This window comes from Sinohyriopsis cumingii, chromosome 7 (assembly GCF_028554795.1).
Source record: "Sinohyriopsis cumingii isolate HCF-2022 chromosome 7, ASM2855479v2, whole genome shotgun sequence".
Taxonomy (NCBI): Eukaryota; Metazoa; Mollusca; class Bivalvia; order Unionida; family Unionidae; genus Sinohyriopsis; species Sinohyriopsis cumingii.
In genome coordinates, this window is record NC_142967.1 from 23,859,960 (window position 1) to 23,886,329 (window position 26,370).

Below are 26,370 nucleotides of genomic sequence, written 5' to 3' on the forward strand. Positions count from 1 at the left end.
AACTTGCAGCAGAAAGTAAAGATAAAAAAGAGGAATGTTTAAAACCTGAATATAGTTCCGCTCGTATTAGTAATCCCGAAATCTGGTATAAATGCATATATCGTATATATTACAATAAACATAAAGTTTATTCTAATGATAGGGTATATAATGATTATCGCGGAAAAATAAACATGTATCTTGTAAAAAAAGAATCAAAATTATCACAGTCTCTCAGAACAATAAGTGAAGAAGAAGAAGGAGCAACTGGAAGTGGTCTAAATATCCTGACACAGCCGGAAAATAATCTTGTTTGTCCTGATAATATCCTCAATGATGTGTCACGTTTAGAAGTTCTCATAGGGGGAAAACGTGCCGGAAATAACTCACCAGAAATAACCAATGAAGCAGCTGATATTTGTCGGCGATTATTTCGCGGCGGCATCATGGATATCGGCGTTTACAGAAAGCTTACAGAGCTATTTATGGAGATGGACTTTGTAATGTTGTACGGGGATTATTTACAAGGATAGCTCCAAAAGTAGCACCTGTCGCAAAATAATTATCGATGAAAGCTATTGATATTGTTCGTGAAAAAACTCCTGGTGCAATTGTCAATGTTGCTGGTAAGGTGTTCTCGGCGATCAAAGATAGACTAGCACGATTAATGCGACGAAGATCACAACCAGTAAAATTACCAAGTACTGAAATTATGTCCGCAGACGTAAATAAAATAATAAATCAAGCTGCAAATCAAAAACTGGCAGCGTTAACAGATCAAGGACTTGGTGAACCAAGGAATAATATTTCAAGTTTAATATCAGGAAGTGGAACTTCCCGAACGCGGTAATCAACGTGTTAAACGAAAATAATTACAATAAAATGTTCAAGCGCATGTCCGACACAGCATTTCACATGGAAGCACCTGTCATTAAAGATGAATCGGTACGTGATTTTCAGTTTTATTCTTATGACGCACGAACATCAGATCAACGTGGAAGAATTGAACTACAAGTTCATGACACAAGCAGATATTTTCTACCCGCTGAGGCTTTTATTGAGGTAGAAGGTACAATTGTAAAAACGGATAATACTAATTACGCAGATGCAGTAAAAGTTGGTTTTGTCAACAACGGGATCATGGCATTATTTGATAGCGCCACATATATGATGGATGGAAAAAATATTGGATCAATTCAGAATAATGTCGACGTTGCTACAACAATAATATGATTGGCAAGATATTCTGATGATTATACAAGATCAGCAGGTCCCACAATGATGTTTGTAAAAGATAATTCTGATCACCCTGAAAGCGATCCGTATAATATAAGACAACCAAGAAACAATGCCAATAACTCTGTTGCTGACGTGTGACCAGTAGTTCATGGTTCTAACCCAAATTTCAACTTGGGATTTACAATGCGTAGAAATATGTTGATAGGAGCCAATAGAAGTTTTTCATGTACAATTCCACTATCGCATATTTTTGGATTTTGTAGAAATGTTAGAAAAGTTATTTTTAGAACTAGACACACGGTTGTTTTTGCAAGAAAGGTTGATGATAACGATGATCTGTGGAGACATCTTGGTGATGCTGGTAAAGTAGTATTATCGAGACTTTCACTGTGGATGCCGGTAATGACTCCAACGATCGCAGAAGAACAAAAATTGATTTATTTCATGGACACAGGTGGTAAATCCTTGTTGTCATGGTTAGGTTAACAACAAGCACAGATAGTATACAAACTGACGTTAACGGTCAGTTTACATGGCATATAGCATCACAACAAGGTGTTTCTGCACCACGGCATATTTTTATTGCGTTTCAGAACCATGATCGTTTAGGCTCACAAACTCACTCTCATATGATATTTAATAAACTAGGTATCACAGATATTTCTTTACGGATAAACTGAAAAGAACCAACAGAAAATTTACAACTAAATTATGAACAAAATCATATAGGACATGTATATCATCGTTTGATGTCATTCATGGGACTTGATCAAAATGTAGATACTGTGTTGCAACTATCACAATATGATTTCAGAACTTTGTATCCGATTTATTACTTTTCACTGGAGCATCTTGATCTATCAAAACAATCTGTCGTTGATATACATCTTAAAGCAACGTTAAATACAGGTGGTGTTGATTATAGAGCAATCGCGGTTATACTCAGCGATAAAGCCATGTCACTTGAAGGTGGTAGTGGTCGAATGAGAGTCGTTGATGTATCAGTGGAAAATCTTTGATCATTATTTGGAGAGTGGTAAGTATTTATCGTAAAATGCCATATCATCACGTTAGTGTCAGTCTGACTCCTGGTCAGATTAAAAACCTTCAATCAAATTCAGCAAAAAACTGCGGAATGAAAATATCACTAAAGCGAGATCATATCACGGGTGGTCAAAATAAACTATCATTATCAGAACGTAAACATTTCAACGGCGCAAAACAATCAAAAACAGGAGTCAAACTTAATCTCTCTGCGGATGCGATTAAGGACTCAGTTAAAACCGGCGCTATTTTTCCACTTCTCGCAGCAATATCAGCGATAATAGCTGCTGCCGCTCCAGCCGTAGCAAAAGCAGCCGCATTAGGTGCTATTGAAACAGCTCCTTTAATGGCTGTAAAGAAAGCAACAGGAAAAGGGTACAAAAAGGGACGCGGCCTAAGATTACCGGGATCTCGTTGGGGAAGAGGTCTAAGGCTTCCAGGATCACTTCGTTAGACGCTCCAGCATCAAATTTTGATTTACTTGATGCTGATAAACGATTAAAACTAAAAAAAAACTTCAGAGGTGTTTTTATGCGAGATCAATTACCGAAAAAACCGAACAAACTCGAAACAGGTATTATTAATCTTGACTCGAATTCAGGACCCGGTACTCATTGGGTATCATACGCGGTTGATCCACGTGGAATCGTTTATTTTGATTCATACGGATTAGCTCCACCGCGTGAGTTTATCAAGCATGTCGCGCCACTTCACGCGCAAGTTTGGTATTCAACGCTACCCACACAAACAATGACAGATTCGCCAATATGCGGCCGTGAAGTAATTAATGTACTTAACGCTATATCAAAATCATCCAAACCGCCACATGAAGTCGTGCATGATTATACAAGCAAACGATTCGTTTTTAACAGATCTTAGATCTTATATAATGGTTGATATTTACGGAAGAAGATCTTCTTCACCAGTTAAGAAAAAGTCCGATGACATTGATCTGTCAAAGTACGCCACTAAAGATGAACTCGCTGATATTATGAATCTGGCTGGAATTGACCCAGATGAGGTTGTTATTTTTCAGGATCGATATGGTAAACTAAAAACTAGCAATATCAAATGGAATGATATAATTCGACGAGTACTCGGTGCGGTCACGGATAATATCCCTATGTTTACTGACAGCGGAAAAATCAGGGATTCAAGTGTATCGTTTACAACCATCAGAGATCAAATTACAGCATGTGTTGCTAATCGCGTGAAAAAGACCGGTGAAACAATGACGGGAGAACTCAGCATGAACGGGAATAAGATAGTAGTTTTAAGAGATCCAACATCCGACGAAGATGCCGCAACAAAAAAGTACGTTGACGTCAATTACAACACCGTAGATGGTAAATTATCCACGTTGCTGGCCGAGTATGACGTTCACACAAACGCGTTCACAAATCTTCGCAGAAACTTTAGAAAAATTAATGAAACCGCAGAGGAATTTTTTTGTTAATCCGTTGACCGTTGACATAAAACTCGTTGATATCAAGACGAACATCGACACGATCAAACAAACACATCATAACATCGTAGCGGGGATTCCTGAGATCGTTAATAAAACCAGTTTGATTAAAATTCCCGGCGGGGTTACTCCCGGACATATTACCAACATCGTATGCACAGTATCATCGGGATTCGCAACATGGTCGCAGCAAAATAAAACTATCAAACATACCGTAACAGTCACTGGCGTGTACAGGTTGTCTGTGTTCAGTGCGGCAAAATTTGAAATATTTAAAACGTATCCATGGCATCATTCAACTGATAAGTTTTCCGGGGTTGTATCTGTTGTATTAAATAGCAGAAATGAAGAAATATTTATTCTGGAAGCAGCTGATGAGAAATTAACCGCAACATCTTACTGGTGGTGTTTGGAATTTGTAGCTGAAACACCTCAATTGGTTACTGTATACAATATAATGAGTACCTCAATCGACGTTCAAAAATTTAGGTATAATTAAGCGCGCGAATGGCAAACGAACTTAAAAGATCGAGTCGAACAATACATGGCAAAAGTAAAGAAATATCGACGACGACTAGTTATCGTCGACGTAATCGTTAATTCAGTAACCGCTATTGTTGCTGGAACCGGTGTGATATTATCAGCGGTGACAATGATGGCACCAGTAGCTGTAACTATTTGCATTTCAGCAGCAACAACGATTGCAGGTGTGCTCAATGTCAGTGCAAAAAATATGCACTTGCACCAATGAAAAGTTATCCTTTTTACATGATATGATTATATACAGCGTCGGTAGCATACTCGAAGTTATCTTCGTTGTTATCAGCGAGTCTCAGTGAAGGAATTATATCTGATTTTGAGTTTTCAGAAATGATTAAAATATATAACAGTGCTGTTAAAGATACGATTATTAATAATGACGGAATTACTGCAGCAGATCGTGACGGACACAACCCCGCACAAGACCACGATGATCTCGGTAAGCTCGATTAATCCTGAATTTAGCATCAATTTTCCAACTGCAATTCGCGCAAATGAAATTGCACTAGCGCAATTACGAGTATACTATAGTTGGCCAAATATCAGATCGAAATCATTTAATGGTACACAAGCAAATAATTCACTTGTATTTGCTAATAAAAACAAACCAGATGGAACACCTGATTTGGTCGTTGTTGGAATACCAACTGGCAGTTATGAGATAGGACAAATCAATGATTAATTTGCTCGTAGAATAAAATCAATAACCGGAAAAGAATAAAAAATATCAATTAACGTTCATGAACCGACGCTATCTTCTGCGGTTGAGATACATTCTCCTGATTATGCATTAGATATTTATCAGTCCACGATAAGATCCGTACTAGGTTGGCCTGATATTGCGCCAGAATATCATGGACCACCAGAACCAACGAGGGGTGATTTTACGTCGAAAAATAGTCTTCGTCATAATATTAAAATGAATTCAGATTGGTTAGATTACATAGAAGTAAAACCAGAGGTGATAGGGGGATATCCTTATTATGATCCTATAGCTCCTTTTTATAACCTTAATAAACGTGTTATTGCTTTGAATATTGATTCTATATTTTTTTTCAATAAATTCAGACCATAAAATACAGTTAAATAGTTTACGTGATAGTTTTCAGGAATATTTATTTGATTTGACATCTGCGCGCGATAATATGATTAGGTACATAGAAGTTTTAAATTATATAGTTAATTCTTCTGAAGTTATCTATAATAGAATTAGAGATATAGTTCTTAAGTCATCAAACGATTACAAAAAGTCCTTCGCAAGCAAATACAAAATATCCGAAGCTGATATTGCAACGTCTAAGGTCCCTAATTATAATCCAGATAAATTAAGAAAATCTCTCAATGATGTCATTGATAAGAACTTTCCTAAAATACTCGATGCATGGAGAAAAATAGCCCCACCAGCAACTGTTCTTAGATATAATAATAATCCACACGGAGGTGGTAGACATGTATCTCCATATAATATAACTTCATCGATCGCAGTCAATCTTGTTTGTGATGTGATCGATGGTAGCTATCATATAGATCTCGGAAAATCAAATCAGGCTCATCAAGGATATATCTTATACACGTTCACACCACAAGTTCCCCGGCGATTTGATCGTGCAAAAGCCAACTAATCTTGTTCATCTACGTACACATAATCAGTATTTGTCACGAATAAATTTCAAACTAACTGACCACATTGGACACTTAATTGACCTGCGTGGGGAACAACTACTTGTAAATCTGTACATGAAATCTTGAAATTTCTGTCGTAAGACTTTTATAGTAGATTTTTCAGAAATATTCTATTTTATCAGAAATATTTTATTTATTTTGAAATATTTTATTTATTCTGAAATATTTTTTAACAGAAATATTTTCATTATTCTGAAATATTTTATTTTTATCAGAAATATTTTATTTTTTATCAGAAATATTGTATTTTATCAGAAATATTTCATTTATTCTGAAATATTGTATTTTTTCAGAAATAATGTATTTTATCAGAAATATTTTATTTTATCAGAAATATTGCATTTATTCTGAAATATTGTATTTTATCAGAAATATTTTATTTTATCAGAAATATTGTATTTTATCAGAAATATTGTATTTATTCCAAAATATTTTATTTACTTTGAAATTGATATGGTGGTTAATACTCACAATCGTGTAAATCGATCGATCAGTTTGTTAATTCTAATGGGTATTTAGGTACTCAAAATCGTGTAAATCGATCAGTTTGTTAATTTTCATGGGTATTTAGGTCCTCAAATTCGTGTAAATCGATCAGTTTTGCAAAAAATACTGCAAAAAAATATTTTATTATTATTCAGAAATATTTTATTATGAAATATTTTTTTATTCTGAAATTGATATGGTGATTGGTACGTAAAATTAACAAAATCAGATTTTAAGAAAAATAAAATATTTTAGAATAAATATAAAATATTTCAATAAATAAAATATTTTAGAATAAATATATCATGATTCAAGATAAATATAATATTTCAAAATAAATATAATATTTCAGAATGACTATATAATATTTCAGAATAAATATATAATATTTCAAAATAGATAAAATATTTCAGAATATTTCAGAATAATAAAATATTTCAGAATAAATAAAATATTTCAGAATAAATATATAATATGTCAGAATAAATATAAAATATTTCAGAATAAATATATAATATTTCAGAATAAATAAAATATCTTAGAATATTTTAGAATAAATAAAATATTTCAGAATAAATAAAATACTTCAGAATAAATAAAATATTACACGTGTTCGGTCGTTTCACCAGTAACGAAGTTACTTTGGATCGTTTCAGGATCTAACAGAATTTTTCTTAACTGTCTTATACGTGTACTAATCGTTTTCTTTGCCTCGTATTCGCGGGATAACTCTGATCTAATTTTGCTACTACGGCAGAGAGCGGAATGAATTCCTTGACCTGATCATCTTTTACTGCAGCTAGTGACCGGAACATCGCCGCCTGAATTCGTTTTATGAACTTGTATTCAGACGCTAGTGAAAACCACCATCAATTTTACGTTCTTCTAAGATTTCAAAATCAGAAATAATCTTTTCAGGATTCAGTTCATCAGATATATTAATACTGTCTTTTTCTATTTTTTTAATAGCAACAATTACATCATTGATATTTTCATGGTTCATTATTTAGTATATATATATTTAAAAGAAAAAATATACCCCCACGTGAACCATTTGTCGAGTGTTCTAGCGAGTTCAGGAGGGACACAGAACAACATATAGTATTTACATATTTACAAGGACAGTACAACCCAGAACTCGTAGCTTGCCACCGCATTCTACCAAGTGCAACGGGCACACGAAACACTACCCCCTATGAGAGCCCCTAACCCGTCAAACAACGGTCTAGAGGCCCAAGAGGGTGCGTTTGGTGAAGACAGCACAAACATATATGGAACATATACAATGAATGACATGAAATATATGCAATGAATTAAATCTTAATTAAGGAGAGCAAAACATATACAATGAATGACAATCCCCACATTGAACCCCTAATGGAGTCTTCTAGCGAGTTCAGTGGGTACATGAAATATATACAATGAATGAATAACATGAAATATATACAGTGAATGACATGAAATATATAAAATGAATGACATGAAATATATACAATGAATGAAATCTTAATTAAGGAAGGCACAAACATATACAATGAATGACATGAAATATATGCAATGAATGAATGACAAGGACGGCACAACATATACGGGGGGCCATTCTCTAGGCTCAACAGATTTTGACACCACCCCCAATAATGAGCCCGTGGATGATACAAAACATGTATCTACCACCAGTGATGTGGTGGGTGGTTAATCTTTTTTTCTGTTGAGTTTCGAGGATTTAAGTGGAGCCCCCCAATTAATTATAAAAATCGCAAATATGCGTAAACTAGCGACAGTTGTCAGTCATGGGGATTCGATCGCCGGGCCACGAGTATCACGGTCCATTACGTTTTCAACTGAGCTATCGAATCATCTAACAATATACGTTTCATAAATTATTATAGCCACGGTTTTTGAATAGAGTGTAAGTTATACATATTTCTGCATTAAAACAGCGGTTTCTGAATATACTGTAAATATATAAATGAGAAGCGTGTTCTGCCTTGATTTCTCGTAACAGCCTGTAAATATCTGCACTAACAGCGTGTTCTGTCTTGATAAAATATATTTACATCTCCTACTGCACCATCAAACGTTTTATCACCTACTGATCGGTTTAAATAAGTATGCATTATAACAGCGGTTTCTAAACAGATTGTACATATCTGCACTAACAGCGTGTTCTGCCTCGATTTCTCATAACAGATTTAAAAATAGCTCGCTATATTGTACGATGTGAAATACGTTTATTCTTCTATTTTGTGAGCTAAAAAACCATAAATATCTTTCTTTAGGTTAATTATTGATATTAATTACGACGTAGATGGTTAATTGACTAATTACGACCATAAAAGTCAGAAATCTACGAAAAAAGCTATATTACAGAAGTAATCTCCCTTTCGCATAAGTCAAAAAATAAGTAGTATAAAAGTGAGGCTTTCTGACACAAAAGGAAAAATAATAAAAAAATTAGTTAATAAATATAATTCTATGTAATTACTTGATAGTGATGATAGTTTATCTCATTAACAATATTGGAATATGATTTTCTGTTTATATTTACTAGAAAGAGTGGATCTGGTTATATTTTCCGCGACGTATTTTACCACACGCGAGTTAATATCAAAGCATTTTGCAGCAGAGTACATTGATTGAAACGTTTTCTCTTCACCAGTATCTACATTTGTAGATTTAACTGATCTTGCAATTTTTTCATGTTTACCAGTATTACCAGGTGCAGAGTTCTCGCTCTGTGTAATAGCTTGAAGATTGGATAAACTGTTGTCGATTTTCACATCATTGATGTGATCGATCACAAGACCGTCTTTCATCATCCCATTGTGACATTCATACACGAATCGATGACAGAGATAAGGTTTCTTCCCAGCAGCAAACAATAGGTAACGAGTATTATTAATATAACCAACTGGTACTTTCTTCTGACAATTTCTGATCAGGATACTTTATAAACTCGAGGTTCATGTTTTGCTCCATTATATAATAATATTATTTGTTTAAATCATAATTTGTCTGAAAACTTAGTTAGATAATCCTCCATTGATTTTATAGCGTTGTTATTGACTCTGTCAGGGTCATTATTTTTTTTCGTAATATCTTTTAAGCTCTCTGTATCGTTTACCACCACAACACGCACACAACTGTGTTTTTTCCTCGTACTCCAGCATCACATCGCAGACATGGTATTGGTCCTAAGCTTCCACGGTGAACGTTTTGCAAGTGTTGTCCGCAGAATTCCTTTTTACAGGATTTATTACAACGAGTCAATGAACCCACATTGAGCCATTTGCATTGAGACATTGTATATATAATATTTTTTATTTAAATACTTGTCTGAAATATAATATGGATGAGTTTGAGAGATTATCCAGAATCAAGCCTTGGAAAATAAGTAAATTCAACCTCGACAGGATATCTCCTGAAGTGCCGATACGAGATCTGGTTGATCGGAAAAATAAAAGTTTGATCAATAAAATTCACGACACCAAGAAAGAATTTCACGCAGATGGTGCATCTCATGTCTGGTCAACGTTCAAGATTATTCGTATTGACAAAGTCAAGGCCAAAGGTGTCGATGGTATTATCGACGCTACGATGAATGACAAAAGAGCAGCAGCTATTATTGAGCAGCTCGATGATAGAAGTTATCTTTTCAGAATAAAATTTGTCATACTTGCAGAAACAGATAACTGGATTATCCGTGACAAATATGATCCTGTCCACGGTAATAAAAAAACTGTCATACTAAGTAGAAATTCCAAACCAGGTCTATTGACCGGTATTGACAAACCTCATTATGAGCGAGCGTATCCTGTAATAGCAGTTATTTATGGAATCTATGTGATCAATGAAAAACCTAGCGTTGATAAACTGGCGCCGATGAAATTTTCAAAAATAAACTGTGTAGCTGAACGAGTAATAGAACATTTTACAAACGCGGCCAGTGGAAACGGTGTAACAGATAAAAGACGTCAAATAATAAACACGTGGGGAGAAACAGTTAAAGATACCGGTGCGTCTATCAAAGATGTCACTGAGTTAGGAAAAAAATCAAATTCCCAATAACCGTAGCGACGATAACAGGAGAGATTTTGTATGAATCAAAATATAAATCAAAAGGAGCTTCGATCGAAATTATTGATCATAACGCGCACGCGTGGACTAGCGCAGTAACAATATTTCCACGAAATCGAACTGTTAAATTTTATGATGATAACATGTTTGATTTTATTAACAAAATAATAAAGATGATCATGTGTCAGTGTGGTTATTTAAAGCTCAGATGATGAAAAATATGATCAATTTGTGCGACCCAACGGTCAAATATATCGTAAAGAATCCCTTCATGAAGAAATGAAATATCTTGCTAAAAAATATTCAGAAAATATTGATGAGTTCTCAGAAACTGTTTTACTGTTCCATCTGTTGCAGCTCATGTTGCTAGAGAAAAAAATTTGTGGAAACCAACCGGAAATAAATTTCTTTCGGATATACAATTAAGTTGTGTCGAGTATGGCCACGGCGGATAGTGGAATACTAAATATAATTACAACGATATGATATCTGTTGATATGGTTACGTGTTATCCAGGAAGTTTTCTCGGATACGGAGATTGTTCTAAGTATTTTGCAAGGTTCGGTCATCCAACACATGAAATTACACGAGTATTGATAAATGGACCATTGCCGGATTTTGATCTAACTGGATTTGCTTGTGTTGAATCATTCGAGTTTGCTATGGATCTACATACGATATGTTATGTTTGGTTTGGTAGACATTTCTCAGAAAAACGATGGGCACCAATAGTTTTATTACGATATATGCTCGATTGTGCGATATTGGTATCGTTGGTGTTAGTGAGGCAATTATATCATATAAGAAACAAACCGAGGATTGGTTACCACCGAGGGAAAATATCAGTCTCGATGAGGTCTTTAAGGAATTTAGAGAAAAATGTCCTGATACTTTCAAGGATGATATCATCAAAGAAGCTTCTAGAATCCTCGAGATTAAATTCAATAATAGCGATAAAACAGCAAAGGATCTTGGAAGAAAAATAATAGGGAAATGTACTCAAGGTGGAGCATATGATCATAAACAACGTCATGCACGATTAATACTGGATGATACCGAATACTATTTTATAGTTGCTGATGCAGCAGCGAGAAATATCCTTATCTACCGCGAAGATGTTTATTTATCAAATGAAACAAGATTAGGTACGATTGTAAGCTATATGGATGGAGAATCGCCTCAGTATACGCATTTAAGAACATCGATGTTGGCCTACGTGAACATAAACTTGCTATCTATGACAAATAAATTTCCTGATACCGCAGTTAGGGTTGAAACGGATTCGTTCTATATCGATAAGAAATATGCAACGTCGTTGGATGATTTTACGGACGATGATGCACTGTGGGTTTCATGGAGAATAAAGAAAGAAAATATACTTGATTATTCAGAATCAGCAGATGTTACGATCAAAGATGATTATTATAAAAATCAACGATCAAATATATCATCGACAACTTCGTTGTTACCATCGGTATATGATCCAACAGCTAGATATAAAACGATATACATAAACGGACCGAGAAGCTCTGGTAAAACCACTCGAGCGATCGAACTATTTCAAAAATCAGATATGATCGTGCTGACACCTACACACAGACTTGCGCGAGAGATGAAACAACGAGGAGTACAATCATGTACTTATCACAGCTTCTTCCGATGGAAGGGTGATACATGGACATCTTTAAGGATGGGCGAGAAATACATTCCAAGGATCATCATTTGGGATGAAATATGCACTGTCCCGTTAGAAACATTAAAAACATTTCTAGATTGGTTGTTAACAAGAAATACTGCCGTGATAATGTGCGGCGATCACGGTCAACCACCACCGTTTGTTGGACCATCTCCACACGGATGGCTAAAGAACTTTGTCGATTATTATGAAGAAGTGTCTGATCATCATAGAGCACTTGATGCAACATTGAAGGAATTTAAAAAATTAATCAGACTACAACCGAATAAAATTCAGTGTAAGATAATGCGCGAGATAATTTCAGAAACACCCATGAACGACTTTCTGCAAACATGGCGGCCAAATGATTTGATAGTTGCAAGTAGAAGGATAGTTCGTGATACACTTCAACGGGAATTGTTTCAGTTGCATAAAGACAAATATCCAACATTGCCAGTTCCGTTATGTTATCGACCAGCTGATACACGGCGGCAGAATATTGATGGTTTGATATACCAGGACACTTGATCGAGTCAAGGAAACAGAATATTGTGCTGAATGATATTGTCGCAGTTGATGTTGATGTTGTTGAAGATGCTCTACGTGCTGATAAATCCCCGTGGACGCTAGGATACGCAATGACAATTCACTCATCTCAGGGATTAACTATTACTGATACAGTTGTTTGGATTATACATGATCGTATCGATTAGTCAAACTTAGTTTATCTCGCAGTGTCTCGAGTCAGAAGAATATCTCAATTGAGACGAATTGTCTTGGACGAGTCAGTGATTAGTGATGATATTGACAATGATGTAATAAGAAAAAATTAGCTTGTTATAAACAATCTGATAAAAAAATAATCGAGAATTTGATCATGACACTGATTTCATCAGCGCGCTAAAATATCAACAGAATAATCATTGTGCAAGTTGTAATTGTATAATGTTATAGCGGTATCTGAAAAATGATCCAAGACAATTTACCGTGGATAGAAAAGATAACAGTCGCGGTCATACACGAGAAAATACCATGTTGACCTTTCTTGAGTGTAATCGACGCCAGGGTGCTGGCACCCTTGGTATTAGTTAAGTGATCGCGGTGGTAATTGTGTATCATCGGGAATTACTTGTAATTGTTCACGTACAAATCCACGTTGAGGAGCAGTTTAGTCTAATCGGTAGATTGCAGGTCTACCAGTGGATCTTGTCACGGTGGATATCTTATGTGTGGTAACACTCCAAATAGGATCAGTCGCTCTAATTTTACCACCTTCGAGTTCACCGGGCTCATATAAATATCTCACAGTGGTATTACCTAATACTTGCTGTGCTGAAAGATCACGTCGTTGTGTAGGTATATTTTTTTTTTTTTGTAATTGCATTATTAGGTTTCATGTTGGTCGTTCGAGTTGTTTCATTACTTAATGCAGTTATCACACTTCGTAATCTTGCCACCCATTCACGAGATCTCGTATCCTGAATAAATTCCTTCGCTTATTGATATCCAAATAACCGTTCAGCTAGCGTTCGATTAAATCGTTCAACAATTGCCTGATCACGGTGAATCGCAGTATGTTCTCGTCGTATTTTGGTATTCTGTTGCTTCATCAACGATGATACTGGACCAAGAAATTCCTTGCCAGGATCAACCTGTAGCAGCTGTGGCCATCGTAGACCACCTCGTTGATAAATTCGTTTAAAAGCATCGGCTACCTCAGCAGCTGTTTTGATTGATAGCGGTTCTGCTTCTTTATATCTACTTGCAACATCAACAACGGTTAGCGCGTATTTGTACGTTTTTCTACGTACAGTATCATGTGGTAAAAACAGAATATCAGCTTGATGAACTTCATTAGGAACACTGACACTGAAATGTGCAAATCGAATCTGCTTAGGTGGCGGTAGGTAAATTTGCCATATTGGCTGTTTGGAGAACCATGCTTTAGCATTAGAATGTTTAACCGCTGCTGCATCAGCGAGTTTACTAATTGCTGCTTTACCTTTCCAGTATCCAATTGGTGAATAATAAATCGATTCCATTTATACATTACCAGCACCTAGCGCTAATTTACATTTCATCGCGGATCTTACTAACCAATTAGCTAATTTTTCTTTGATATTTTTATTTTTTATAGAATTTAGCGCATTAATTAATTTCACATCTGCAATATGCCTATGTTGTAGATCATTGCTTTTATACGCAACATCATGAGCATGACATGCTTTATCAATAGCGTTTATTGGTTCCTCGCCTGGTTTTGGTTGATTATCAAGCCTGATATCGAGTCGAGTACCAGGACCGCAATAATTATATCCTGGTAGATGTTATTCTCCTGGGTATTTAGCCTACGGAGTTCCCGGTAATTTTCATAATTTTGCTGCAATATCACCTCCGCGTTGCTTTTTTTTTTACTTGACTTTGGCTTTGACTTTGGCTTTAGTCGTGACTTTGGTTTTGGTTTTTGCTTTGGTTTTTCACCTGACTGCGTGGAGATAAATTTGAATTTATTTGTACCACACCGCGTACTTTTACCCGTAACCGCTGATCTGTTATTTGTTGTGGTAATAGTTGTTAGTGTATCCGTCGGGGTACGCGTTCTGCACATCCCACAATATAAATCCATATATATTTTATACAGCATGGATATAATTGATTTCTCAGCGACAAGAAAACGAGAACCTGTCAAGCACCATCCTGCGTTACCGAATTTCATCAGAATGATAAAAATAGGACCATCTGGAAGTGGAAAGACGCAGTTGTTACTTAATCGTATAATGAGATGGTTAAAGTGGGATAAATTGTATTTGGTAGCCCCGTCAGTTGATGATCAACGATGTTATGAAGTGCTCAAGGATTTTAATGAAAACGCGCAATTACTGGATGACGATGTTATCAAGTTTATAACCGATATTGATGAAGCACCATCAGTAGATTCCATTGACGGATTTATTAATAATTTGGTTGTATACGATGATGTGATGCTGGATAAACAATCAAATCCAGCTAGGATTTTTTTCCCGTGGTAGACATAAAAACACTGATGTCATTTATGTTACTCAACGATACACACAAATACCAAAAGTGATCAGAGATAACTGTAATATTTTAGTTGTGTTTAATGGAGTTGATACACACACGATGAGAAATATTCATCAAACTTGGTGCAGAGGTGACATGGACATAATTAAATTTAAAAACTTTTCACGAGCGCAAGCTACTCCGCATGGATTTATAACAATAAATTTGCACGATCCTAGAACAAGATATCGTATTGGACTTGATCAAATATTTGGATAAATTAATAGCAGGAGAGAGGTGGAGACCTCGCGAAGACGTAATTGCGTAAACAGCGCGCATAATAAACTAGAAAAAATCACCAACGACAATGGAATAATATTAATTAGCCAAATTCCGGAGAGATTTTCTCAGTTAAGTGTCGACGCTTTTTTAAATCTGTCGACGCTTTTTTATTTTTCGATCGTTCGTAGGAAGGCTTATTTTCGGTTTTTGGACGTACCTACAAAGTGGTCTGTCCACCCTCTCTGCTGCTCAAAGACTATTATTTATGCACTATCCAAAACAGAGAGATAGCTATTAACTACTCCAGGAAGAACAGTTTCAGTACAATGACGAGAGCAATATGCAGACTCTACATTGCCGAAGAGACTATTTGAATTCAGATGAGATACAAGTTAGGACACAACAACCTTTTATAAGATTTTTTACTTGAATGAGAGGTTAGAAACTGGGCGGTAGATATTTTAATCGCTAAATGTCGGTTTCTCAACAGAAGCTTTACAGTGGCAATGACGGGAATTCCGCAGATTAGAGCGAAGGATTGATACCATCCTTAATGAAATAAATATTGAATCTAACCATTCAAGCGGTAGTGATGTAGCAATAGGATCCAGTTCACATTAATGGATCCATCACAATTGTGTGTACCAAATCCACAGCGGAAAATTCAAATTCTGTTAAAGGTATGCCGTGTATATTCTGTATCACAAGTGTGTGGTGACGATGAGTCCATTGAAATTGTGTTGTCAAACTTATTTCTAACGTATTGAACTTATCCATGAAAGTAATCAACAAACAGGTCCGGCATGTCGACGGATGAGCTCTTTGCAGCTGGAACTTTCTGGGATGATAGTACTGTAGATGACTGAGTTTGCTGCACGAACTATGCTTGTTAACATTTTTCTTAGCAGCTTCATATATCTGCTTGTGAATCATGAGGCTGATGGAAAGCCAGATCCTCTCAGCCTTACGGCGTTATCGTTTAGCAGTGCGAAGCTGGTTCCTACCATTAATATACTATGGAGAACACATTTGAATTGCTGGGGTATGTTTGTGAATCAATAAACGCAAGCACATGTCAAGTTGTACTGACGTTTGAGATACCAAAGTTATTAAGTTTGCTTGGATGTCATGCATTAGTTGTTTTATTTATTATGCAGCGATTTCTCTTCGTTGCGAATAGTGTGAAAGGTTAGGGACTGATACGTTGAAGTGGTATATGATGCAGAGGTTGTTTTTGTTGTAGGGTTTAACGCCATTTTTCGGCTATACATGGCGGCCAGTATTAATGGTGGAGGATGAACCCGGGAAAACCCCGGAAAGAACCACCGACCCACGAGAAGCTACTGGCAAGCCTTCTCACATACCCACATTAGCCGAATCTGAGACTCGAACCCACGCAGACAGAGGTGAGATGGCAGTGATCCGTAACGGAGAGGGATTTAGACCACTCGGCCACTCGGGGCCCCTGATACAGATGTGATCTCATCCAAGTTCGTGACACACCAATGTAGACTTTAGACGTATAGTCAGGTCTGCGAAGACTCCAGTCTAAGATGTGATCATGTTTATTGCTGAGGTAGCTAACTATTTGAGGTTGAAAATGTGCATTAAATCTATGAGTTTTACAAACTCGGTCTAAGCACTCCAATATACATGCTATACAGTGAGCTGTTAGAAAAGTAATTGACATTTATATTAAGTCTAGAATGAATGTCCTTTGTATTTCAATAGCAAGTGCAATAAAGTCTAAAACCTGTAAGACTTTATATAAAGTCATGTGAAACGATTCAATTAGTTGTTATTATTATAAATTGGAATCATTGCAATTATAAAGATTTTGATTTCTGTTGGTCGATACGATCTTTTATACCAATATGCAATCAGTAACCTTTGAGTGACCAAAGCCAAGATTGTACAAACATTGAATGATTTACATATAAATATATGGAATGGAAATATGTGAATCGTCCAGGGGAAGTAACTCTTATGCTTTAAAAAAATAAACTATTTTTTTCGATAACCTAATGCAGCTAAAGAATATGATATACAATTTTTCTATCGAAATTTAGGACTTGTTACCATGCAGTATCATTTATATTAAGGCGCACTGAAAATATATCGTAAGAGGATAGAATATGTAACCAAGGTTAAAGTGTTGTAACGGGGGACGAGTTTCACTATTTGCTCATAATCCCACATTTTGTTCGGGACAGAGTCGCTTCCACGGATTCCAGTCTTGACACTAGACCAAAATTATTTGAAACTTCTTGAACCACTCTCCACAAGAAATAAGTAAAAACCTATGAATAGCCTCATTAGTGTGCATGACTAATTTTGATTGAAAATCCATTAAAGAAATGTTGTTTGATTTGATTTTATTCTTTGATAACGATGTTCATTATTTGTCCATGTCTATATACTGTGTTCATAACAACAATGTTCATTATGAATACATGTCTGTATATACAATGTTCATTATTAATACATGTCTGTATATACAATGTTCATTATTAATACATGTCTGTATATACAATGTTCTTAATAATAATGTTCCGTATTGGTATCTGTATATATAGTGTGTTATTTTAATGGGCTTTTTGACGTATAAATTTATTGAAAAGAATGACAAAATACAAAGAATGCGCCTACTTTTTTTCTCATTTCTTTTAGGTATTTTCTATGTTTTCTTTTGTTAATTATATTCAGGGAATTGACGTGTACCTACAATAAACATATGTGCAATTTTGCCATCTCCCAAACTTTCAGTAATAACAGCATTGGAAATTTCATTTGATGGAGGAATATCTTTCTGACACTGTTTCCGACATTAGTTCGGAAGATTTAAAACTGTTCATTTATGCAAAAATTGTAATTTGCATATGATGTATAGTTTATATATTATCTGTGCAAATAATGTTTACTCAATGTAAGCAGAAATAGCCTGAAAATTATTATATGAATAATGATGTTTTGTTCTATACTCTTTTGTACGTGTTGCTAATGTTTATTAAATTTTATCACGCAAAGTTTTTCCATTAAAAAAGATTACGTAACATACATTATAAATTACGTATACTTAATTTATCTATTCGTGAAGAAACACATAAAATAAAAGGATGCACCGTTTTAAGCAATTCAGTAAACATTATATAAAACATACGAAATAATACGAAGATTAAAGCAACATCCATTTCTATTACATCTATAATTTACCACGAGAGTTCACTGACGAAACGACTCGGTCTATAAATTACAGTGATATATGAAACACTCAATATCGGATTAAGGACTTCCAACATCCTAAGCACTGAAAATAGTATGGTGTTTCCACCCTAACAAAATATAAAACTAAACAACACTGTATTAAAAGCTCCAAAAGTGAGAAAATATAAATGTTGCCATCATTCCAAATAAAAATACTCATACATGCAGATCGAAATCCTCATAAATAATTAATTCAATTTTATTGTCAACAATTAATTTGAATGTTTTCTTGTGTCCCTGTTGGGCTAGTGCCCTAAACACGTGCTGAGTGCGCTTAATGTGTAATCCATCACTGGAAACACTAGTCTACAACAGGAATGCTCTAAATAGCTCATCTGTTCCGATCACTGTCAACTCACCTCTGTCCGCGTGGGCTCGAGTTTACACTCGGTGAATTTGGGTGTGTGAGAAATCTTACCAGTAGCTTTTCGTCTATCATTGGTTCTTACTGGGGTTTTTCCCGGTTTCTTTCACCGCCATATATACTGGCCGCCATGTATTGATAATTTATACATACGTGCTACAACTGGCTTGACGCCTGGTTCGGGTAGTTGAAAACATTTGGTTTACTCAGATCTTATCCTATATCTTACTTTACAAGTGTCTAATTTCGTTATTATAGAATGTCTCAAAATTACTCTGAAAATTCATTTGAATACATTTCAACAGTTTATTGGCTATAAATATTTAGTTTTAATCACAAAATGGCAGGCTAGAAGGATTTTCTTCGATCTTAATGACAAAGATCTAAAAGGATAAACACTGAGTCAATTACCTATTCGGATGAGTCAGTTAGCGGTATTTGATATGTTGAATACCAGTGTGAGGGTGTTATGGTTGGGGTTGGGTGCTCCCAATATTTTATTTAAATTATTATAGAAGTCCAACCCAGGCTCAGTTTCGGTTGGAAGTTAAATTAGTGAAAGATAGATATAAAGCTCTGAACCCCAGTCAGCAATGCAGACGGTTCAATGACTGAATATACAAAATAAAGTGAAATTCAAGGAATAAAAATTTAATAACAACTGAATAGTCAAATGATTCATATTTCCCATGTATTCTTCTTCCGCTCGAACCTGTGATAGCCTATTACATCACCTAATTAATAGTGTGAGATAGATTCCCACTTGTCCATGGGTTCTACTCATCTGTGTATTCTTCTCTCCTATTCCTCCCAATTCCTTCCCCTGTTTCTCACGACTTTCTCCAAATGAATTTTTGGTATTCATGTTCCTAAATAGAAATGTGTATTATTCTACAAATGTCATTCTTTTGAATGTAGTCTCTCTGTACGTATTTTAATGGCCACTGATGTAGACTTTCCTTGGATTGAATCGCAAGGAAACTTTATTATTTTCCTCTTTATCAGCTTCTACGTCCTTGTAAACTATTTATGCTGGTGATTTTCTTTCGAACTCCTTGAGGTTCTGGCGCCTATTAAAGCCTGTGTCATTTAACTATAAACTCATTGAGGTTCTGGCGCCTATTAAAGCCTGTGTCATTTAACTATAAACTCCTTGAGGTTCTGGCGCCTATTAAAGCCTGTGTCATTTAACTATAAACTCCTTGAGGTTCTGGCGCCTATTAAAGCCTGTGTCATTTAACTATAAACTCCTTGAGGTTCTGGCGCCTATTAAAGCCTATGTCATTTAACTATAAACTCCTTGAGGTTCTGGCGCCTATTAAAGCCTGTGTCATTTAACTATAAACTCCTTGAGGTTCTGGCGCCTATTAAAGCCTGTGTCATTTAGATATGTTGGTGTGTACGTCATGATTTGGAACACAGGTTGTGGGCAGTTTCAACCTCAAACATCATGTCGAAAAAAGATAAAGTTGTCATGGTTATTTGTGTAAGCTCAAGGACCTGGTAGGACATACTGTATAGTTTCATTTAGATCGTGTAACTGTGACATTGATGCGTTTGAAAGCAAACTAACATTGAAATCTACGTATTCGCGTATGTTTCCTACGGAGGTAAATATCTAAAAATCGATATAGTTGGTGGGCAATGAAAAGTTCCTAATTTGTTACAGAACTAGCGAACTTTAATCATTCATACGGTACATATTGAATCTTTAAGCCGCCTTGTCACAGGAAAATATTCAAAATTGCTCTTTGCTGTCAAAAATGAATGAAAAAATGGGGAGTTTGTGGCAGTGTCGGATCAATATCCAAGCCACCATTATTAAAAGGAATCCCGCAGGCAAACTCTTACAAACATGTTTTTTTTTTAATACAAAAATCGTCCGATTTTATTTGTATATTTAATGTAAAATGATTCTCATTTTTCAGTAATAGGTCAATGTCGGAAGAAAGTTCTCCCATTTAGACCTTAGTGCTATGAATCACTCTTATACCACTAGAGTTATTTCCCCTATTTAAAATCTAACCAGTGCTTGATACTTGTTATTCCTCTATACAGTTTAATCAACTGTGTGGAATGCTGTCACTTAATGCTCCAACAAACTAACGCCATCCAAAGTTGGCTAAAGCTAGAGGTTAGGCAATTGGTCATTGAAAACACATAAGGAAGAGCTGAGTAACATTGAAATACTTCGTACAAATATGAAATACAATTCCTGACCTATCGGAGCAATACTGGTTTTTGACACCAAGATCTAAGAAATGTGTAGTGGACGGGAGAACTGTATCTCTTGCTAATCACGTCATGCCCCATTTTACAGAAATGTCAGGGATCTTAAATTTACATATATAGTACATACTTGTATTTGACTCAGTAATATGTTGAATTTTATGGAGACTACGAAATATTGATAGAAACCACTATATAAAGAAATCATGAGAGGAAGAGGGGTATGGATGTTATGGTTTCGAATAAAATTTAACGCAACAAAAAGGTTTTCGTGCTTGCAAGTTTATTATAACATGGCACTACATAAACGAGATTAGAAATGATGTAAAGACAGGCTGCGAATCTCCGTGCAGGATTGTTTTCGGAGAAACTGCCGGGGACATCCAACATTAGGGGCGGAGTTAAGCAATCTTGGGTAGCAATCTTGAGCAAACGATGGCCGCAAACCTTCTTGGAAGACCGATGTTTTCTGACATGTTAATAATATCCTTTCTTGCTCGCTGAAGTAAAGTAAAATTGTTGATGATAATGCTAATGAAATATAAAAGTGTTTTGATTGAATCAGACTTAATAAACGATGTCATGATGAGATCAAATTCAAGAAAATGGAAATATATTCAAATCGCGCAATCAGTTGGATAATTAACTGCCTACGCAATTAGAACTTTGGATCCATTCTAATATGTGTATGAACAGATTAGTATATTTTTACAAGTCAAAGTCTTTCTGTCTGTTTGTCTATCTGGCTATGTATGTATGTATGTATGTATGTCTCCTTATCCATCTCCCTCACTTTATTCTTGTTCGAATCTTGTTATATGGACTGTTTTTCTTTCTTTAAATCCCTTTTATATCAAATTAACACTTTTCGTAAATCCCAGTTCTAGAGTTAGCTGCCTACTTGAAAACAAGTTTGGATAATATTTAAAACTTTATCTCATACGTATAGATCTCAGTTTAATGCCTCACCACCGTATGTTTTGTGGGGGTTATAAGTTTGGGTTTTTGTTTGAGGCATTTCTTTTCTTTCTTTCTTTCTTTCTTTCTTTCTTTTTTTCTTTCAATGGATTTCACATTTATCTTTATTTTTATAACAATAAAAATTAATATCCAAAAATAGTGTTAAGAAGCACACTGCTGCCCCAGTTTTATCTGGCAAGTAGTATTGTACATTTTACAATCGAACTTTTTAAGGTAATGACGATTTTATTCTCAGTAGGGAGGAGGGTGTCAATTGTTTTCAAGCTGCCCGGCTCCAAAATAACTTGAAAAAAGGAATTCTTCATTTTGTTTAAATCAATAAAAATAATAATAATAATAGTAATAAGCATTCATATACATTATATTAGTTTTTATATCAGTAAAATTGTACGTTTTGGTAATAGAAAGAATGCAAATATGTTCATCTACACTTACGATAGTATCCACCTAAACGGTAACCGCCGCCGTATCCACCGCCATATCCACCATTCAGGCCACCGTAGTATCCAGGATAACCACCGTATCCACCATATCCACCGTGTCCACCGTACCCACCATATCCACCGTATTCAACATATCCACCGTATCCACCTAATCCACCGTATCCACCTAATCCACCGTATCCACCTAATCCACCGTAGCCGCTTAAATATCCTGGAAAGTATCCACCATATCCACCTCCGTACCCTCCGTACAATCCACCATAGAATCCACCTGGATACCCACCGTATCCAAAGTTACCATAATACCATGGTGGCGTTGCAAGTGCAACAGCAAGAAAAGCAAGAGCGAGAATTGCTGCTTTCATGTTTTCTGCAGATCTTCTCTGTTTACACCTTTAAACAAAGACATCTATGACCAAAACTAGAATCAAATCCAGATGACAATATAAAATTTCTTTAGTATCGTCACTATTGTTGTTATTATTAAAATTATTATTATTATTATCATCATCATCTCTTTCATGAAAATATAATTTTGTTCTAATGCGATGTGTTAGTCATCTTATTACATCATGGGAAGGCGCTCCGCAATCCGTTAGAGGCATTCAGTCGGAATACTTCGTTGCTTTCTATAAGCTTCGAAATCGGAAATGACGAAGGTCCAAAATGAACCAAATTACAGGATAATGGCGGAAGGCTCAGTCATACATTAAAGTACTTTAAGCAAAAGAGGACCATCAGTACGATACCTCTATGGAATTATTTGAACACGTTCAATAAAGAAACTTCTCTAATAAGTTCATGTTCGAAGAAAACAACTGTGATTAGGTCAAATATACATCTGATGCTGGGTGATAGTCGCCCGTAATGAACACATTCTGGTGCGTGACATGCACATGACATCATTTGTTTAAACATAGTATGTGTACATCTATGCAAAGACATCCTTTGTATTATTTCTGAGGCGTTTTTCCTGTTCTTGACGGAAAAACCGAATGTGTTCCGATTAATAGGCACTATATGCTATTAAACAATAGTATTTAAAGACATTGCGTGTCACACAGTGAAATACTTCCATTGCCCGCTTGACAATATGACGGTTAACCATTTACATGGACTATTGTTTAAAACTGTATATAGACGATTTTAAAATCTTTTCCTAATGTAAATGAGCTAAAGTAAAGATAGGGTGGATACAATCATTTTTACAAGGACTTTTATTTAAAAATGTACACAATGGAAATGTAATATCTTGCATATATTTTGAACAAATCAACCAAGACTCTTATCTAAATCTGTAATAATATTTCTGAAAATGCAGATGCCTACTTCTTAATTTTAGAGCTCAGACGTGCTTTTGAGGCAAAAAGCCTCAGAGAGAGCTTAACCCAATGAAAATTAAAATGATATTGTACGTCTGTTGATACCGGCTAATAATATCGATATCTATCATCACCCAAAGGTTACCTTTTGGAACAGTGACCAAGGAAATATCTCATAAAACGTTCTCATTTCTTGGTTTAAATCTTGTTTTGAAGTCATATCATTACAACTACGAGTAAATGTTACCTCATTAATTAGCATTCTGCATAAGGTAGATGACTATTCCGAGTGAACTTCACTTAATTATTTTTTATCGTAAAATCAAATATAATGAGAGAGAGAGAGAGAGAGAGAGAGAGAGAGAGAGCAATACCTGTAGTAGGAGGCCGGCTGATTTGCAGTTTTGTCTTGCATCCTACCGAAGCAGGAGCCTATTTATACGAGAAGAAAACTTTGAACAAGCAATCATTGTCATCATCAATAAAAATAAATGTACGTGTACATGACCCAATTCGTCAAGCGCTAACCACAACTGAAAAGTCTATAGTGACTGATGACGGTTTAAAAGAGAAATATAATTGATATGATTTTCCTTTCTGAGCGTCGTAGATATTCATATGTACGTTAAAGACTGAGCGTCGTATATATCTACATGTACGTTATGTAACCGACAGAAACAATGCATTGGGTATAGTAGAATTTAATCTTTCTTACTGGTTAAAATCTCACATATTGATTCCTACGTGTTTTATAACGTTCGTACTTTAGGTGGCGCTCACCAATTAGTATGTACTTTTGAGAGAGTGACTTATGTAAGGTGAAGTAGTTTGCATTTGAAATTTGGACAGTGGAAAGAATGTTGACATACATCTAAGCTACTTTGATGTAATGTGGATGATATTTCTTTGGATATTGTACTTATGGAAATTTTACATGCACTAAGCGCACTGCTAACAAAAAGGACTGCTCCCTTGTCCTGAAAATATCAGTCTGAATTAGTCTAAACTACACTATCTTTAACACCTATTAAGATAGTGAAATTGAATTTTCCCCAACTAGACAATACCAGTTTCTGAAAGTGCATGGTTAAATTGCAAAATATATAATATGCAAAAAATGTTATCGGCTCTTTTTTTACAATTTATCTTTGAAGTCCAGGAAGTGAAAATGACCAAGTGGAACTAGCGGTTGTTTGAAAGATGCACATCTGGAGTAAGGACAAGCTGTATACTCTATAACCCATATTATGCCTATCAATCATTCACCAAAATAAAGGGAATTAAAGGTTCTTTGAACAGTACCTAAGATATACAAGGTCTTTTTCAAATAGCCAGATAACCAGTGAGGACACCCGGGCAAATTCTTTTTCTTTAAAAATTCTAACCCTATGCAAAATACGAAACTGTAGAGCGCCACCTTAACAGAAATATTAAAATATTTGTAATTATTTTTCTTCTTTTCATATCATCGTGTATGATATTTGGAACAAAAATGGTACATTAACACTGATTTTATGCATGAAAATAAGCTAATTATGCTTATTTTGCTCTTGCTTACATAATATGCCTTGAGACATTATTGTGTGAGTAATGACATTAATTATGCGGAAATTATAAGTCTTAGAATATAGGAATAAAGTCAATTTAAATTTAAAACTGTTACATTAAGTAAAATAAATATATGGTGAAAATGTTTCTTTACATTTATTTGCAATCAAATTAAAAATAATTTATGACAAAGCAAATTGTATTTCTTCTATATTAAACAATAAGCAAATATTTTAAACTTTGACATTTGACTTTCCTGAACAGCATCTGTTCCATCCCTTTTCAAACTGTAAAATTTATTCGTGACATCTCAGGAATAATTCTGGCAAGTTTCATGTTCCTGTCTTTCAGCATAGCATTAGTTGCTATGTTGACACAATGTAATGTGCTTTTTTAAAATAGCTCACTTTTCATCATGGGTGGTGGTGGCTAGGCTTGTGTGAGACTGACACTAATAAATATAAGTGGAGGCAAATACAGGATAATTATTGGAAAGGACAGTTACGATGCTTGCGACTTAAAATTTTCAGTCATACAATAAAACCTAATCATACAATAATAATACTTATGTGCTCATTAAGAGGGCGCTCACCACTTATTATGTACTTCCGAGAGAGTGGCATATGTTATGTGAAAAAGTTTGCATTTGAAACATGCACAGTTGAAAGAATGTTGGCATACCTCTATGCTACTTTGATGTAATGTGGATGACATTTCTTTGGATATTG

At 35.2% G+C, this 26,370-nt stretch overlaps 1 protein-coding gene across 2 annotated transcripts; it reads right to left on the reverse strand.

Annotated features, from left to right (window-relative positions):
* Positions 1–21,614: 21,614 nt before the first annotated feature.
* Positions 21,615–24,605, reverse strand: LOC149794894 (uncharacterized). Of its 2 annotated transcripts, XM_089964531.1 has the most exons (4): positions 24,469–24,605; positions 22,959–23,165; positions 22,765–22,868; positions 21,615–21,848 (listed from the first exon to the last, which is right to left on the reverse strand). In XM_089964531.1, the coding sequence occupies exons 1-4, from the start codon at positions 24,507–24,509 to the stop codon at positions 21,826–21,828; spliced, it is 375 nt and encodes a 124-aa protein (XP_089820657.1). In that variant the 5' UTR covers positions 24,510–24,605; the 3' UTR covers positions 21,615–21,825. The 2 variants fall into 2 exon arrangements, with proteins under 2 accessions (XP_089820657.1, XP_089820656.1); XM_089964530.1 differs by having other exon boundaries at positions 22,765–23,165.
* Between the last annotated feature and the right edge of the window lie 1,765 nt (positions 24,606–26,370).